General features: G+C 32.2%; 3 protein-coding genes and 1 pseudogene across 3 annotated transcripts; 3 read left to right on the forward strand and 1 right to left on the reverse strand.

Annotated features, from left to right (window-relative positions):
* The first annotated feature begins 678 nt into the window (after window positions 1-678).
* LOC112776129 (beta-hexosaminidase 1) lies at window positions 679-5,229 on the forward strand. The gene is made up of 15 exons (XM_025820154.3): window positions 679-1,205; window positions 1,295-1,372; window positions 1,474-1,509; window positions 1,880-1,991; window positions 2,097-2,167; window positions 2,311-2,441; window positions 2,774-2,790; window positions 2,969-3,017; window positions 3,121-3,221; window positions 3,374-3,433; window positions 3,710-3,743; window positions 4,020-4,118; window positions 4,316-4,375; window positions 4,461-4,711; window positions 4,815-5,229. The coding sequence occupies exons 1-15, from the start codon at window positions 837-839 to the stop codon at window positions 4,985-4,987; spliced, it is 1,641 nt and encodes a 546-aa protein (XP_025675939.1). The 5' UTR covers window positions 679-836; the 3' UTR covers window positions 4,988-5,229.
* A 48-nt stretch (window positions 5,230-5,277) lies between these two features.
* Window positions 5,278-6,611, forward strand: LOC112776130 (uncharacterized). The gene is made up of 2 exons (XM_025820155.3): window positions 5,278-6,262; window positions 6,366-6,611. Exons 1-2 carry the CDS (start codon window positions 5,609-5,611, stop codon window positions 6,459-6,461), a joined length of 750 nt encoding a protein of 249 aa, XP_025675940.1. The 5' UTR covers window positions 5,278-5,608; the 3' UTR covers window positions 6,462-6,611.
* A 1,829-nt stretch (window positions 6,612-8,440) lies between these two features.
* LOC112779116 (heparanase-like protein 2) lies at window positions 8,441-10,652 on the forward strand. The gene is made up of 7 exons (XM_029295819.2): window positions 8,441-8,617; window positions 8,722-8,876; window positions 8,980-9,213; window positions 9,304-9,493; window positions 9,574-9,699; window positions 9,789-9,888; window positions 9,983-10,652. The coding sequence occupies exons 1-7, from the start codon at window positions 8,523-8,525 to the stop codon at window positions 10,343-10,345; spliced, it is 1,263 nt and encodes a 420-aa protein (XP_029151652.1). The 5' UTR covers window positions 8,441-8,522; the 3' UTR covers window positions 10,346-10,652.
* Window positions 10,653-11,252: 600 nt separating this feature from the next.
* LOC112779117 (probable methyltransferase At1g29790) lies at window positions 11,253-12,802 on the reverse strand (annotated as a pseudogene).
* Between the last annotated feature and the right edge of the window lie 5,913 nt (window positions 12,803-18,715).

The following is an 18,715-nucleotide window of genomic DNA, read 5'->3' on the forward strand; positions in this document are numbered from 1 at the left end:
TATACAAATAGACAAATAGTAAGAATTGTAAATTAGAAACAAATAATAAAGATTTAATTTCAATATTCCGTAAACATATTATTATTAATTAATAATTAATTAAACAAGCAATAAGTTCGACAAATCCCAAAAATAAGATTTAGTGTGTTTCAGGAAGATGTGAAGTCAAATATTAACAAATCTTACTGCTAGATTTTTTATCGAACAAATCTAACTCTTAGATTTATAATTTTAAAATTTTTATCTTTTAAATATATAAATTTAACCTTTAAATTTATGTTTTACTAAATTTTAACATAAATTAGAGTCTTCAATTTATATATCTACAAAATTTACAACTCAATTATCATAAAGTTTGAGACTCAAATTTTATAATTAAAATAAAAAATAACATCTATAATAGAAAAAAAATACACCACTTTACAATTACAGTATATTATACACTCACTCCATTTCTAAAAAAATCATTCTCAGAATTGTCCTCACCTTGATTAAAGATATTATAAACAAAAAATTAGTAAATTATTTTAAAGTCCTTATAAATTTACTAATTTCATATACTAAATTGATACAATTAAAATATGGGATCACGTGACTGCTTAAAATGAAAAAAAAAAAAAGAAACAATTAATGAGTGATGAGTTATGAGATTATGACTAATCAGTGTTAATGTTTCTTGTTTCATGTATTTTCAGGTTCAGATTCAGATTCCTCTTCACTTTCTAAGTTCAACAACTCCACTAATCACATGCCATTACCATTAATGTAGTTGGTTCCAGCAACTCAAAACCCCATTCACATTCTTCTTCTTCTTCTTCTTCTTCTTCTTCAGAGCCATGAAGCTGTGGCCCCTACTCACGTGGCACACGGCATTTGCATGCGCACTCTTCTTCACTGCTTTTACACTTTGCGTCTCTGAAGCTGTTGCTGCTGGAACACTCAACCCAACACCGCGCTCTTCGGCTTCGCTACCTTTCATTTGGCCACTCCCTGCCGCATTCACCTTCGGCAATGACACTCTCTCCGTCGACCCTGCCCTCTCTCTCGCCGGAAATGCCGCCTCCTCCGCCATTCTCAGGGCGGCGTTTGATAGGTACAGAGGGATCGTCTTCAAGCACTCTGATCGCTATGGTTTTCTCAGAACTCTCAGGACTACCTATGATGTTTCCAAATTGCAGATCAATGTTCAATCCCACAGCGACCAGGTCTGTGAATGTGCCTTTTTATTTTGTGGGTTTGGATAAAGTTTTGATTTTTCAGAGTGGGAACTTTGATATCTTGGCCTGTGTTGCAGCTTCAACTTGGAGTGGATGAAAGCTATAGTTTGTTCGTTTCAAATGCCGAGTTGCATTCCGGAGTAGTCACAATTGAGGTGTGTTTTTTGGGTTTTAACTTTTATTTGTTGTTTGAGTTGAATTTTAGTTGTGTAATCTAATATATATATATATTTTTTGCTGTTTTGATTTATTGTAGGCAAACACTGTTTTTGGTGCATTGCGTGGATTAGAGGTATGAATAGATTATACAACTTGCAACTCAGTCATGGTTCTCTATACTGATGCTTTGATGAGATGGTTTCTTGTCTGATTATAGGAGTTGTATATGTAAATTAATGTTTTTTAACACCTATGTAAATACATACTTCATACTATAGGCTTGCATTTTCTCGATACTATTCATGGAATTCGTTACCTGCTCTGCATATCTCTGCAATTTGATTGAATTTATTTGTGAAATTCTAGCATTTATGCATATTGTGTATGGATAATACACCTTGAGTATGCACCCAACATTATAGATGATTGACAAATTTGCAACTCTTGTTGAGTTATGTGTCACCTGTTTCATTAATTTTTTTGCCTCTTTCATGGTGCACCAGACATTCAGTCAGTTGTGTTCGTTTGACTACACATCTAAAACTGTACAAATAAACAAGGCGCCTTGGTCCATCCGGGATAAACCTAGATTTGCATACCGCGGGCTTATGTTGGGTGAGCCAAGATTGTGTAACTTAGGGAATTCTGTATTCTGTTTGTGTCTATATGCTATAATATGAGGTTATTGATACATTTCTTGGGTTTTTGTTAATTTTGCAGATACATCAAGGCACTATTTACCAATTGATGTGATTAAGCAGATAATTGAATCTATGTCATATGCTAAGCTTGTAAGATAGATGTTACATTTTTTTTTTTTTCATTTCTTCCCTCAAAGATGATTGTGAAACTTTGAAAATACAGGCATCTGCTAACTAGCACACATTGTTATTTGTTTCATGCCCTGTTGATATGAAAAACTCATGCTTGCTAGAATGTTCTGCATTGGCATATCATAGACGAGCAGTCATTTCCTCTAGAGGTGCCTTCATTTCCAAATCTGTGGAAAGGTTCTTACACAAAATGGGAACGTTACACTGTGGAGGATGCATATGAAATTGTCAAGTAAGACTTACCTTCTTCAGTGTCGTACCAATAAGTTAGATTTAAAGGCTTCTCCTATATATATATTTTGTCTTTTTCATAATCGTACATGACAAGGGGATGTACGACTGGGAAAAAACATGTTCAAACTAGCAATATACATGATGTTGCAACCATCTAGTTCTGCAATCTGAATAAATTTTGAACTGGAAATTTAGACAGTGAAATTGCTAGAAACCAGTCAAAGGAAAGGGGGTCCAAAATATTTAACTGCCTTCTTTGAGTCATCTTTCTTTCTCTACAATTGACTAATATTATGCTCTTTTTCATGTTGCATGTGTCTTGCCATGAAGCTTTTCAAAAATGAGAGGTGAGGCAGCTTCAAATTCCTTTTGAAGTTTCCATTTCATATTTTTTGCTGCATTTTATCTATCTGGATCTTGATTTTGGAATTCTCTTTTTGGTTTTGTTTTTCCTATGTTCCTTCCAAGTTTCGTCTTTCTATCGATCTGAATATGTTTCATAAGCACTTTCATGGAATATCACAGGTATAAATGTGATGGCAGAAGTGGATGTCCCTGGTCATGCAGCATCATGGTAATGCTAGTGTCATAATTTTTTTTTTTAAATCTGATAGCTTGATGGTATTGTGTATCAGAAATGTTTGATTTTTTTTATTATTCTTTTTATCTTTTTTTAGGGGTGTCGGATATCCTAGTCTTTGGCCATCACCCTCATGTAAGGAGCCACTAGACGTTTCAAAGAATTTTACATTTGATGTCCTTTCTGGAATTTTGTCAGGTTAGTTTTCCTATATATGTCGTGAATAAATTACTCATATAGTCATATGCATATTTTGACTAAATGCTTCTTCTACTTTATCCTTCTTCCTGACCATTTACATTGATCTCGTGAATTAATGTTATGTCTTTCTCTTGTTCTGAATTTTACAGATATGAGAAAAATATTTCCATTTGAGCTATTTCATTTGGGTGGTGATGAAGTTAATACAGGTCAGCATGAATGACTTTCTTCTTGCAAGAACTACTTGACCTAATATAGTAATATCTTAAGCTAATAAGCAAGGGCCCAGGAACCATTTTCAACAACAGCAGAATGTAAAGTTGATTTCTATTATGATAACATGTTTAACAGTGACCGTGTGTGCGACTTCAAGACATTTCTAAGTATTAGCGATTACAGTAAATGATAGACTTTAATAGATTTAGGGTTATCTTAAGCTATTTTGTTAAAGTGCTAATTGACAAAAATCCGATTTATTTTGGCAGATTGCTGGAGCAATACTTCTCAAGTGACTCACTGGTAACAACCTTAACCTGTCATATTCATACATTAATTTTATGCCTAATGTAGTAAATCCATTAAAATCCAACAAATTAGTGAAACTCAAACAAAATGCCAAATGTGATGATGAGATATAATAATTACCAAGTGCTTGTGTTGCTGTGTTTGATGTCATACATTGCAATCTGGTGAACTAACTATCTTGATTCATGAATCTGATTGATTGTCAATGTATTAAGCACAATGTCATGATTTGAAAATCCTTTCTTTATTTTGACTAAATCTCCAATTCAGGCTTTCTCAGAACCGCTTGACTCCCAAAGCGGCATATGAATATTTTGTACTGAAGGCCCAAGAGATAGCTCTTTCAAAAAGATGGAGTCCTGTAAACTGGTAAGATCCATATCACTCTTATTTTTTTCATATCATGGATGCTTCTCATAGTTCTGTAAACTCATTCTTTGTATCGAAAATATTTATATATTTAACGAGTGTTTCTAATTTACACATATTTATATGTTTATAACATCATCTTCTTAAAGCGTAGGCACATATTTCAACTTGACATTTTCTTTCCTCTGACTTCTCAGGGAAGAAACCTTCAACTCATTTCCAGCTAAGCTCCATCCGCAGACTGTAGTTCATAACTGGTGAATTTTCATCTATCTTGTTTTATTTCGCATGAAACTCAGCTGTTGGAGTCTAAGAATACCGAACTTCACTTGATGACTGTAGGTTGGGCCCTGGAGTTTGTCCAAAGGCAGTTGCAAAAGGTTTCAGGTGCATTTTCAGCAACCAAGGTGTCTGGTATTTGGACCATCTAGATGTACCATGGGAAGATGTCTATACTGCCGAGCCACTCGAAGGAATACGAAAAGTTTCGGAACAAAAGCTTGTACTTGGAGGAGAAGTTTGCATGTGGGGCGAGACGGTGGATACATCAGATGTTCAGCAAACAATATGGCCTCGAGCTGCTGCTGCAGCAGGTTAGCCATTCAGTTTCTCCATTGAAATGCATTTACTTTGTCTAGATGGTTACCAAAGTTACCATTCTAGCTAGCTCATTAACCGGTCCGTGTTTTCGCGCAGAACGCCTGTGGAGTCCGAGAGATCATACTACTAGAAACATAAACATTACGACGCTGCCGCGGTTGCAATACTTCAGATGCTTGTTGAATAGAAGAGGGGTTGCAGCTGCTCCTGTGACGAACTTCTATGGTAGGACTGCACCTACTGGTCCTGGCTCATGCTTTGATCAATGATCTTATTCTAATAGCTATTGCTATTGCTATTGAACAGTTAATGAGCTAGAATTGTAACCTTATAATTGAGTTAAAATCCATGTTGTAAGTTATTGTTGAATGAATAAATAATAGCCGGTTATTTATCTTTGGAATCAAAGCTCAAGTTTAGTTGTAAAAATATGATACATAACCAACGATTATTCAACATGATACTTGTAAAACATTGCATTATTATTGAAACTATTGAATCTTTCTGTTGATATTATTATTTCAAATTTTCAGTTGCTACTTTTCAATGTTAATCTTATTTTTGTTCTTTTAATCAGATACAGCTCACAACTCTATCTGTTTTATTCTTCTAATATATTATAAGTATATAGTTGTATTCTTATATAACCAATACGTTTTTGAAGGTCCTTTTCTTGCGCTTATCTTTCAAGTTTTAGTCATAGGGTAGGATAAAAAAAAAGCAAAAAAGAGAAAAGAGAACTTCATGTGTTAAGAAATGAATCATATGTATCAAAAAGGAATTCAACTTTATTTACAAAATAAAAGTTAATTATTAGAAAACTTACCCAGTTAGAAAAGCATTTATTCCCCCAAAATAAATACATTATGATGCACCTTGTTGGTTCATGAATGATGATAATGGCGTCCACTACAAAACTGAACATGAAGCTCCTCGTTGACACAAAGCGCGAGAAAGTTCTCTTCGCGGAAGCATCCAAAGAAGTGGTGGACTTCCTCTTCCACTTACTTCAGCTGCCACTGGCCACCGTAGTGAAGCTCTTAACCACCAAAGGAGCGGTTGGTTGCATAGGGAATCTATATCAGAGCGTCGAAACCCTAAACGACAGTTATTACTTACAACCAAATCAACCTAAACATTTTCTCTTGAACCCTAAGATTCCTCTCTCTTCACCTCTCATCTCTGCTCTTCTCCCTCCAAATGGCGGCGGCGGTGAAGGTCAATCGGAGTCTATCCCGTTGAAGCTGTACAGATGCGGAAGTTGCAGCAATTATACGGTTACAGATTTGTATAACTCTAAATGCAGCGCGTGTGGGTTTGGTTATATGGCCAGAGAAGTCAAATACATAAGCAAGAACGATCAAGTCAAAGATTCTTCTTTTAACAGCAATGGATTTGTGAAAGAGGTTGTGACATATACGGTGACGGATGATTTGGTGATTGAGCCAATGTCAACCATATCTTGCATCACCATGCTTAATGAGTTCAGTGTTAAGGATGTTGGTGTCTTGAAGGAGAAGGTTGTTGAATTGGGGATGCCAGAGGTAATAACAAGAGGAAGCTTTTATATAGTTATTTATTTATTTGTTTATTTTTTGGAAAATTTTGATTGATATCTTCAGTTGAATTTTATGTTTTGTTTTATAGGGTGTGAAGCTACTGAGGACTTCGCTACAGTCAGAAATGGTTTTAACCAATGTTTTTCTCAAGAATTCTGAAAACACCAGCTTTCATCTACTATGATTAATGTCTTGATTTAGGATATGCGCACTCTTAATCTTGATGTAAGTAGTTTTTATGAATAACCAGAGCTTGTTATTTTTTTTAACAAGCTTTGTATTTTAATTGTATACCATAAATATCAATATATCATGATATGTGTATTGGGCCAAAGTAATAAATCTTACTAATTGACTGATCATGCCATTTGTTCATAATATGATGAGATGAATCCAATTCAAACTTCTGCAAATATATAAGTTATCTAAAAAAATGCTATTTGTACACTAAAATCAGCCACTAAAATCAGTCATTAATGTATTTATGTATAAATACATGTGTGGTTTAATTTTTTTTTAATGTGTATTTATATTCTAATATATATTTTATACTAATAGCTGACTTTGGTAGCTGATTTTGATGTACATATAATATAACCTAGTTAGCTATTATAAAAGCACACACATTAAGATATCATTAATTTAAAAGACATTTAAAATATTTAGACTAATTTAACCGTAAGAGTGTTCTAATCTCCCATCCTATATTAAATGCTTAAAACACATATTAGGTTACTATATAATTCTTGATCATTGATCAAGGATATAAACAGTAAATAAATAAATTAATTAAAACATATTTTTATATTAAAAAAATTATTCCTAGAGTGATTTTTCTGTTTTTTTTTTTTTTGGCGTTTTGCCCAGGTTTTTAAACTTTTAAAAAAAAATCTGAGGAAATGAAATAAAAATATTGTTAAAGAAAAGTTAAATTTGAGCCAAATATTATAATAAAAAAATATAAAATAGCACCTCATACAAAAATAAATAAACTAGAGATTAGAGCAATTGCGCAAATTAAATTTAAGAAGCGAGTATTTAAAATAATAAAAAAAATTCATACAAAAAAATTAAATTTAATTTTCACAAAAATCGAATTAAGGCTTATTTGGATACCATTTTCGAAAAGATATTTTTTTAAATGATATTTTTTAAAAATATCTTTTACAAAAAGATCTTTTTATCTATCAATTATGTTTGGGTAAAATAAGATAAAAATATTTATTTATTTATTTATTATGTAAAAAATATCTTTTTTCTAAGCAAAAAAGATCTTTTAAAAAAAATATAAATTTTAGTTTTTCAAAAAATATATTTTTTTATTTTTTTAGTACTTTTACTATTAAAATTTGTCAAAAATATTAAATTTTTTTTTTCATTAAAAAAATATCTTTTTTTATCTATTTAATGACATCTAAACAAACGCTTATATAATTTTAAATTTTAAATTATTTAAGATAAACATATCTTTTAGATTTAAAAATATTTATTCACTTAAAGGTAGTTATAGCTAACCACACTACTAACACTATAAATAGTAGATACCGATGATATAAATCATATAATAAACATCAATAGAAATTATTCATAGTATCTTCTCTTCTATTTTTGTTCCACAATGGGTGTGAATCAGTGTGTGAAAGTAGCTCTCTTTTTAGGTCTCTTAGTATTATTTTGTCCTTCTTTTTCTTCATCAGAAGATGTGAAGCTTAAAGTGAAAGGGGTCACAAACATTGCTACAACTGATGAGAATTTCATATGTGCAACATTGGATTGGTGGCCATCTAATAAATGTGACTATAACCAATGTCCATGGGGAAAAGCTGGAATTCTCAACTTGGTATTTTATTTATTTTGTTCGATACTATTGTTGTACATTACCATTCAGAATATTGTATGCATTTTTAAATATCATAATGATAATTAATTATTGTTTTTGCAACCTTTTTACAGGACTTGAATAACACGATACTCTCAAATGCAATCAAAGGCAAGTCATATTTTCTCTAAATTCAAACCATTTTAATTAATATATATTAATTATAACTGATTTTTATTATGTTAGACTAACTTAATTAAATTTAGTTAACAAAAATATTTGAATGTGTAGTATTATTCTAATTAATCCAACCATTTAATTGCTTTTAAAATTGTTGCAGCATTCAATCCTCTGAGGATTAGATTAGGAGGTTCACTACAAGATCAAATTATTTACCAATTTGGAAAGCAAAAGCACTGTCCAACTATGAGAAAGAAAGAGAACGGCTTGTTTGGATTCAGTGTTGGATGCCTTCCCAAGAAGAGATGGGATGAAGTGAATCACTTTTTGAACAAAACCGGGTAATTAATTAATTAATATATATATTATTTTAATTTCTCAATATTATTATAATTACTTCACAAACAATCAATCTTATCTTATCTTATTCACTTATAATTTGCAGTGTCAAATTTACATTTGGCTTAAACGCACTCGTTGGCAAGAAAAATTCCAAGGAAGACCAATTAAACTGGAAGGGAGATTGGAATCCAAACAATGCCATAAGCCTCATGAAGTACACTGTCTCAAAAGGATACAATATAGACTCATATGAATTAGGTATCAAATTAAATTGAAACCCTTTAATTTTTATAATTTACTAATTTAATTTTTACCCATGATTTTTTATAAATTTAACATCTTGTGCTAATTAATCATATAGGAAACGAGCTATGCTCTGAAGGAGTATCAGCAAGAATAGATAGTGTTCAATATGCAAAAGATATCACAAAACTAAGGCACATAATTAACTCATTATACCCAAATGCCACAACAAGACCAAAGGTGATGGGTCCAGCTGGATTTTATGGTAAAGAATGGTTTGATAGCTTCTTGCAACATGTTGGACCTGGTGTCATTGATGGAGTTACACATCACATTTATAACCTTGGTGCTGGTACGTTTAATAATTCAGAATGTTTTTTGTTGCTTGATTAATTTGTTTAATTCTAAGAATACAATTGTATTATAAAATTATATTATATAGGTGTTGATAGGGATCTTATTAGCAAGGTTCAAGACCCATATTTCTTGAGCAAAATTGCACAAACTTTCAAGGATGTTTCAACGGCTGTGAAGGAATTCACACCATGGGCTGGAGCATGGGTTGGAGAATCTGGTGGAGCTTATAATAGTGGAGGCAAAGATGTATCACATACTTTTGTTAATGGCTTTTGGTAAGTTTTATTTTTTTTATTTTAAATTGAATTTCAGCTCTCTCTTTTTTAATAATTTTTTTAATTAATAATAACTATAGGTATTTGGACCAATTGGGTATGACATCAACCTTCAACCACAAAGTTTATTGTAGACAAGCTTTGATTGGAGGAAACTATGCTTTGCTAAATACAACATCATTCATTCCTAATCCAGATTATTATGGGTATGTCATATATATTCATTCATATTTATATAAGTAGTTAAATTAGATGTCATTTTTGAATGAATAACAATTTTATTTTCTTTAAACAGAGCACTTTTGTGGCATCGGCTTATGGGAACCAATGTACTTTCTATTTCTCATGATAGTTCACCATATCTACGTACATATGCTCATTGTTCTAAACAAGGGGTAAGTTAATAATTTCATTTATACATTTTATTTTTTTATTTTAAAATAATTTTTTAAAAATTATAACATATTGTCGAACTAATTATTGTCTCAGAGCGGAATCACATTGCTACTAATAAACATGGAGAATTCAACATCTTTCGATGTGTCCCTTGTGAATGACATGAATCTTTATCCGGAGGAGTTGGCATCAGAAGGAATAAACACAGTGAATTTGATGGATTCATTGAAAAGGGAAGAGTACCACTTGACACCTAAAGATGGAAACATTCAAAGTGATGTTGTGCTTTTGAATGGAACTCCATTAGAACTTACCAAGTCGAAGGAAATTCCAGAGCTTAAACCAAAGATTGTTGATGCTTCTTCTTCTTCTCCGATCAAAGTTGCACCTCATTCAATAGTCTTTGTGCAAATCAATAATTTCAATGCACCTGCATGTGCACCTCCTACAAAATAGATTACTAGGGTTCTCTATTGTTTCTTTTTTATTTTTCTTATAGAACTTAAATAGAGTTATTAAGACTTATAGAGCATATGCATATATATATATATATATATATATATATGTACTTTGCTGGGAATAGTTTATGATTAAATTTTCTTTTTAATTTCTTTTATTTTCAATTAGTTATATACTTATCTTTTTTATTATTGATGACTTCAAAGATACGCATATTATTTACAGGATTAAAAACTAACTGATTAACTGACACTATATATTCATATATAACGATTTAAATTCACAATTGAATAAAACTTGAAATATTCATGATAACTTTTTAATATTGTTTTATAATAAAAATCTGGTATATTAGTAACAGAATTAACTTCCTCAGCTAAGTTAACTAAGTTATCAGTAATAGAATTATCTTCCTTAACTATTTTAAGTTTTTAACTTTTTAACTTTTTCATTGTAATAAATATTTTTTCCTCTGCAAAAAAAAAAAAAAAAGAGAGAATAAAGAGAAAAAAATTGAATAAAGAAAATCTCAATCAGCTAATACACGAGAATTTCATGTTTGGATGTAAATTTTAATAAAGGTTTACTTTGTTTACAAGCCACGGAATAATAATTGAATGTTTATACTATAGCAATTTGCTGATTTCCTCATTGAATTAGCATAAAATTACTCTTTTAAAAAAAAAGGTACTAGTTCCATATATATAATTGAGCTATCCACTTGTTGGACCTAAAGATCTGTGTTTCAAACTGTGTACAATAGTATTAAATATAATTAAAAAATAGGTTTAACTACACAACAAGATTTCTAATTAATTTTTTTATAGATAATATAAAATTTAAATTTTTAATATAATAGTTATATATTTACTATAGTTATAGTAATTTGACTATTGCCAAAAATGAAAAATCATAAACTTCTTGTGTTTACCAAAAAGAATGTACTGTGCATATTAAGAGAAGAAATTAAGAGTCTTTGGCCTACAAGAAAGATATTAACATAAACTTTCACTAATTCACAAGATAATTGTCACACAAATCTTGGTTCACTAATTTATCTTGAGCATTATATTCTCATGCATACCTCAAATCACTGGTTTTACCAATAATGCTGAAATGTACCATTCATTCTTCTGAATCCCATCATGATGAAGCTTCTTTGCAGCATGCCATCTAAATCTGTTGAACCCAACTCTATCAAACATTGACAAATAAGTTCCATTAACATGTGATCCAAAGCAGAAGAAATGTTCAAGCCAGAAAGTTTCCCCTGGCCTCAACACCCTATACACATCATATAGAAAAAACTCAAGCATAGTCTCTGGCAACTAATTCCCTATGAATTCCATGGAATGAACAATATCAAGTGTGTTCTCAAAGAATTGAAGCCTCTGAGATATGCTGAGATGAATTGGAGTCAATCCCCTTGATGCAATGAAGTGGCTGAATGAACTGTCCAAATCCAGTGTGCTTGTGATGATTGTCACATTCCTTTCTTTCATCCTTGCGGCAAATGTCCCTGTTCCACCATCAATGTCAAGTCCGATATGGATCGTGCTGTCGGATCTTTTCGTCCCAAGAACTTGGTCTATCCCAAAATCAAGTCCACCATCATCAAAGATCCACCTACCCTTTTCCCTTCCTTGTAGATCAAAGCAATCTTTACAGTACCCTTTATTGTTCTTCCTCTCAATGAGGCACTTGTGACTCTTACAAGTGTAAGGATCCCAAACAATGTTGCTATCTGGTGGAATTTCTCAAAGGCTATCTTGCAAATCTTGATTTGGCTCAACAAAATCTTTTGGTGACTTGGGATGGCACCTTCTTTTAGGGAGTGGCTCACACCCTTTTGACACAAGCATTTGTGCAAACACCTCATCTGCAAGGCATTCACCTCCTATGTCATATGACATGTATTGGTTCAACTCATCTTGGAACCTCAAACACACCGCGCCAATTGGAGAATGAATCTCATCTGATCCTATCCTATCCATTGCGAGTATCCGAAAGGGAGCTTGTAAGAGGCAAGTGCAAGATTAAGCTCTTCATTCGAAGACCTTTCGCCATTGTTGTTTCTAGAATATTTCTTGTCTTGTTGGACAAAAAGGTTAGTTGAGTTGAGCCTACGGTGAAGTTCAGACAAAAGTGAATAGCTAGCAGCAAGTTGAGATTTTGTGGTGTTGAGTTTTTGCAAGATTGAGTTAAAGTTATTATTATGATGAGGAGGATGATGATACAAAGAGCTAAATGGGCCAGTAACAATGTATATGTTGACAAGGTTTTTGTGACTATTACTAGCACAAGGGGATTCAACTTGTGTTTTAGGGTGTGACTATGACTATGTCCATGTTGATGATCATAACCTTGAAGCTTCAATTCCCATTTCTTTCTTCCCTCAAAGGGCTTAGAAACGATGGGGAAGAATTGCAAAGACAAAAATAAAATTATCAACATGGAACTAATGATGCTTCACAAATATATATTGGTTTTTTACGATATTTTCTCACTCGAAATTTCATTTAATGATGTGTCCTTAGCGAATAAATTATTATGCATTAATGAGAATTGATTTAATTATATTTTAACAAAGATTTTCTTAGATTCATGAATACAATTTTGGATTCTTAGCTTGGTTTGCTTTAATTGGATGGGTCAACACTTAAAAAAGATTATATCATCCAAGTATAATTGGTCAAAATGATATTATTTGTATATTATGTAAAAAAGAGATAGAACATATATTTCATTTGTTTATTAGTTGTAAATTTATTGGGCACGTGTAATGTATTTAGTTGTATACGTCAGATAGACGGTAGACAATTTTAAGTAATCTTAAGTAGCCTTTTAATAATTGGATTTATGCACTTAGAGAAAAAAAAAAAGAGCAGAATAGATGGTTGATTAGCTTTTTTTACTGTTATTTAAAATATTTGGCTTGAAAAAATATTAAGATTTTTAGGAACAAGTAATTAGGTGTAAAGAATGTTATTAATAGATCGGTTAAAAATTACTAAAAATGATAAGGTATTGATTTTTATGATTATTAATGATAATATTAAAAATAATTATAAATTATAACTTATAAATTTTGTTGTTATAATTTATTCTACTTTAATGTATTTAGCTCTTTATTTCAAAAAAAAAAAAAAAAATTGGATCCTAAGCATTTATATTTGTAGTAATTTTAGTTTCTACTTTATTAGCTTTATTTGGTTTAGTTGTTAAGAAATATTTATGTTATGTTAAGACTTAAGTTTCTTGTTATAGTACGCGTTTGTCTTTTAGCTATTATCTCTCTATATTTAATTATATGCAGCTTCAGGTAGGTTTCAACTCTATGAAATATTATGAGTTATTTTTTTGTCCATTCCTTTTTATTTTTTAATCTTTTTGTTTATTTCTCATATAAATTTTTAGTAATAGTATCACTCTGGTAAGATGGTAGCTAAAAATAATGATAAAAAATTAATTTTAATTATTTTATAATTAAATTTTTAATTGTATAAATAAATTAATAAAATATTATTAATACATTAAAATATACTATTAAAATTAATTATTAATATATTTGTGTATAAATACATGTATAATTTAATTATTTTTAATATATATTTATATTTCAACATATATTTTATAATTGTGACTTATTTTGTGACTGATTTTGATATATATGTAGTATAATTGTAAATCAATTAATATCTTTGTACAAGAGTAAAATCTAACAAAAAAAACGAAAATTTAGCTAATATACATCGGGATATGATAAAATTACTGGTAGTAAAATTTTTTAAATATTTTCTCTTAATAAATATAAAACAAATAATATTAGAAATTTAGACCTTTTATATTTTTAATAAAAATATTTTAATTTATAATTTTAACTTATATTTTTAAGACACAACTTGTCTATTTGTCTTACATTATGAAGTGATGCACACCTTGAAGCATTAAACCCTTGACCTTTATATAGCTAATTAATAAAAATAAATTGGCAAAATTATCTATCAGCATACATGTAAATACACAAAATGTTAATTACTTGCAATATACATGTAAACACACATGCAACTTGCATTCACAATTTTTCTCTAATTTAAAAATGCAATCAAATCACTAATCAATTTTACGAATATTTCGTTGAGTTGATGTGTTTAGGTGTCGAATACATTTTGAATATGACATTCGTCTGACATACGTTTTTATGTATAATAGTGTCTTAATCAAAAATAAAAAAAAAATTTTGAACATAAGTAGCTCAACACAGTAAAGTGGAGCAAAGGAAACTAAGAACAACCAAAATAAACCATAAACATAAAGAAAAGTTGTAATCCGTTGTCATCTCCGGCATTGCCATCAACAACCAAACGGATCCACTCCACACCATTCCTTATAGCTCAAGAAGGACAGAATCTTAACTCCTTCAGCACTTGTCTCTACTCTATGGAAAACTCTACTATTCCGCTCCAACCAGATGTTCCAAATAATTGCGCAAAATCCTATCAGCCATTTCTTTTGCTCAGACTTCCCACCTGTTACTCCAGTCCAACTCTCAAAGAACTCTTTAACGATTCCTGGGATGGTCCAAGCTCGATCAGTGAACGTCAACCATGCACACCACACCTGCCACGTAAACTCACAAGCAAAAAATAAATGATGTACAAATTCTATGTCCTTTTTACACAACACACATATATTGTCATGATGATTAATAATGCCAAGTCTACTCAGCCTCTCCTTCGTGTTGACCCTGCCTACTAGCACAAACCAAGCAAATAGCTCAACTCTTGGAGGAACCAAGCTTCTCCAAATGGAGCTTGTGAAGTTGTAACTCATAATGTCAGCTGAGAGAGTCTCCTGCTGTAGCACCTGCACAAAAGAACTAGTAGAAAAAACACAATTTTTATCAAATTTTCATACAATTGAATCCTCTCTATCAACCGATAACCTCACAACCCGTAACCAGTTCTGAAGTTGGTTGAGCAGCTCTAACTCCCATTGGAGGAGTTCTCTCCTCCATTGGAAGTCCCATACCCACTCTAACCCATCCTAAAACCCACAGTCCCCTATTACGGATCCTTGTTGATTTGAAACAGAGAAGAGTCTCGGAAAACAATCTCTCAAAGAGCCACCTTGTAACCAAATATCCTCCCAAAAACGAATGTTTCTGCCATTTCCAACCTCCATAGACAGACCCCGGATCAGCATATCTCTTGACTGTTGCTCCTTAATATTAAGGTGGCAGATATCTTTCCACGGCCCCCTCTTGATGGTAGAGGTTGGCTTGATAACATAACAGTTGGGTCCAACTGATTGCAAGAGCAAACAACCCTCTTTCAAAGTGGGCAATCCTCCTTTGAAAAGCGCCACCACCACTTGAACAAAAGCGAGGCATTCCTAATTAGAGCATCTCCCACCCCCAAGCCACCTAGCTTTTTTGGCGCTTGAACTACCTCCCATTTCACTAATGGAATCCCGTTGTTCCCATCTTCTTTACTCCACAAGAACCTTCTTTGCAGTCCAATGATCTTTTCTGCAACCCCCTTTGGCATCTTGTACAGGCTTAAGTAGTAAACTGGCAGACTATTTAGAACAGATTTTATGAGGACCAACTTACCCGCTTTGTTGAGAGATCTAGCTTTTCATAAGCTCAGCTTGTCTTCCACTTTGTCTAGGATTGGTTTCCAAGTCTTCACCAACCGAGGATTAGCACCAAGAGAAATTCCTAAGTACCTGACAGATAAGACCGCTTCAGCACATCCCAACAGACCACACATATTCGTCACCCATTCCTTCTCACAGTTGACTGAAATTAGACTCGACTTCTCAAAGTTGATACTCAGGCCAGACATTAACTCAAAACAACACAGAAGCCTCTTATAATTCACTAGAGTCTCCGTTTTCTGTGGGCAAAAAAGAATTGTGTCGTCTGCAAATTGGAGATGCGACAATTCTATGTTGTCCCTTCCCACCAGCAGTAGAGAAATTCTATCATTTCTAACCGCCTCCCCCACCATCCTGTGCAGAACATCAACAACAAGAACAAACAGGAAAGGGGAGAGTGGATCGCCTTGCCTGAGGCCCCTCTCCATCTTGAACGGCTTGGTTGGTGACCCATTGATTAACAATGACATAGATGCTGTAGTCACACATTCCTTCACCTAGGTCCTCCATCTAAGACCAAAACTCATCTTCTGCAGTACTATATTCACAAAGCTCCATCTCACTCTGTCATAGGCTTTCTGAAAGTCCAGTTTAACAATTGCCGCTTGTTTCTTTCGCAGCTTAAGCCATTGGACTGTCTCACAAGCAATGAGGGCACCATCATGTATTTTGCGACCCTTTACAAATGCAGACTGAGTCTCTCCCACTAGATGTGGCATCACTGATCGCATTCTTCTTACTAACACTTTGGATATCACCTTATAGACACAGCCAACCATACTAATCGGTCTTAAGTCTTTGATCTCCTTGGCCCCCTCAAATTTTGGAGCTAGTACTACCCAAGTGACATTAACATCCACTGGTAGCTTAGCACTCTGAAAAAAGCCCAACACAGCTGCAGTAAACTCCTGACCAAGCTCATCCCAACATTTCTTTATGAAGTTCATGTTATAGCCATCAATACCTGGAGCTTTACTGGACTCACAATCCCAAACTGCCTCTCGTACCTCCGACGACGACGACATTTCCTCTAGAACTGCTGCCTCTTCGCTAGTAATCTGCTTGACTAGTCCATCACGGATCCCAATTAAAGGGGCCTGCTCCTGCCTATACAGCTCTTTATAAAAACCCATAATCGCATTCTTTATTTTGGCCTGATTTCGAACCAATCTTCCATTAATCACTAAAGAATCAATTCTGTTGTTCCTCCTTATTGTCGATGCTATGTTATGGAAATACCTAGTGTTCTTGTCCATATCTCTAACATGTTTGGACCTAAAATAAATTTATAAATAGTATATATTATTATTAATTAAAAAAATATTTTAAATACTTTATATAAATAAAATAAAATATTAAAAATAATTTAAAAAATAATTTATATTTTAATATCAATAAAATAATAAAATATCATTATAATTTATCTAAAAAATACTTTATATTTTATATATATACGTATCTTCGTGTCTTATCAAATTTTAAAATTCGTACATCGACGTATCTCATGTCATATCTTGTATCTGCGTTAATATCCATACATTATAGCTAATCATATATGTATATGCATTCAAATAAAAATTAATTTGAATTTTTTTTATTTGGTCATACATATTCACACTCTTCTAAAATTACTATATAACTCAAACTTTCTTAATTTATTTAATCAAAACTTTACTCTTGTATTTTCTTTGCAACTATATGATTTTTTTCTCTTTCTCTCGTTTTAGTTATCCATAACCTCTCTCCCTTTTTATTTAATTTCTTTCTGCAAATCCTTTGTTAATTTAAAAAACAGAAAATAAAAAAAAATTAAGTTGGTTGGAAATGAAATTCCGAAACTAAACCAGAGAAACCATATGACAGGAAATGATTATCCTATTCTCTAGTATCTTGTACTTCGATTCTTGATAAGACAATTCTCTAATCAATACAATAACCTTTGGATAACTGCAAGCCTCCTCTTCTATTCAACATCACTTATAAATGAATGCCTACCCAACTCTCAGAGCAAGCTGTTGTGGGATCATGGCATCATCCGCATCCACTAAAGTGCAAGAAAGTTCTGTTCGCCGAAGCCTCCAGTGTGCAAGAATGGAATCAATCCCCTTGATGCAATGAAGTGGCTGAATGGACCGTCCAAATCCAGTGTGCTTATGAATTGTGATGATTGTCACATTCCTTTCTTTCATCCTGGCAGCAAATGTCCCTGTTCCACCACCAATGTCAAGTCTGATAGGGATCGTGCTGTATCCCAAAATCAAGTCCTCCATCATCAAAGATCCACCTATCCTTTTCCCTTCTCTGTAGATCAAAGCAATTTTTACAGTACCTTTTATTGTTCTTCTTGAAATAAATTATTTTATTAATCCAAATCATCTATATTGAATCACTAAAAATATATTATAATGCAAAAGTGTACTTTGCTCATAGAAATCAGAAATTATTAAAAAGATTTGGATTTTGTAAAAAGCCTTCTGTATTTTTAGGTGGTTAAATTGCAACTCTTTTAATGGGAAAAAAGCAACAAAGGCGGCTTTAGTATATTGGAGACCGAAACACGGAAGGCACTATCTATATTTGAGCATGGCACCTATTAAACCCTAAATCCCAAATAAAATAGTATAAAGTCCAAAAAATAATATATCTAAAATTCAAAAGATAATTATGTAAAAAACAAAAGATAATATCTAGTTTTATTCTCATTTA

The sequence above is a fragment of the Arachis hypogaea genome, chromosome 19 (assembly GCF_003086295.3).
Source record: "Arachis hypogaea cultivar Tifrunner chromosome 19, arahy.Tifrunner.gnm2.J5K5, whole genome shotgun sequence".
Taxonomy (NCBI): domain Eukaryota; kingdom Viridiplantae; phylum Streptophyta; class Magnoliopsida; order Fabales; family Fabaceae; genus Arachis; species Arachis hypogaea.

What these genes read in the sequence shown, in the direction of transcription:
- LOC112776129 (XM_025820154.3), top strand. Translation starts at nt 837, where the DNA reads ATGAAGCTGTGGCCCCTACTCACGTGGCACACGGCATTTGCATGCGCA. An exon ending in CTATGTCATATGCTAAGCTT is followed by an intron (nt 2,168 to 2,310) that starts GTAAGATAGATG and finishes CATGCTTGCTAG; the next exon opens with AATGTTCTGCATTGGCATAT. An exon ending in CCTGGTCATGCAGCATCATG is followed by an intron (nt 3,018 to 3,120) that starts GTAATGCTAGTG and finishes ATCTTTTTTTAG; the next exon opens with GGGTGTCGGATATCCTAGTC.
- LOC112779116 (XM_029295819.2), top strand. Translation starts at nt 8,523, where the DNA reads ATGAGAAAGAAAGAGAACGGCTTGTTTGGATTCAGTGTTGGATGCCTT. An exon ending in CATTTATAACCTTGGTGCTG is followed by an intron (nt 9,214 to 9,303) that starts GTACGTTTAATA and finishes TATATTATATAG; the next exon opens with GTGTTGATAGGGATCTTATT. An exon ending in CCTAATCCAGATTATTATGG is followed by an intron (nt 9,700 to 9,788) that starts GTATGTCATATA and finishes TTCTTTAAACAG; the next exon opens with AGCACTTTTGTGGCATCGGC.
- LOC112776130 (XM_025820155.3), top strand. Translation starts at nt 5,609, where the DNA reads ATGATGATAATGGCGTCCACTACAAAACTGAACATGAAGCTCCTCGTT. An exon ending in TTGAATTGGGGATGCCAGAG is followed by an intron (nt 6,263 to 6,365) that starts GTAATAACAAGA and finishes TTTGTTTTATAG; the next exon opens with GGTGTGAAGCTACTGAGGAC.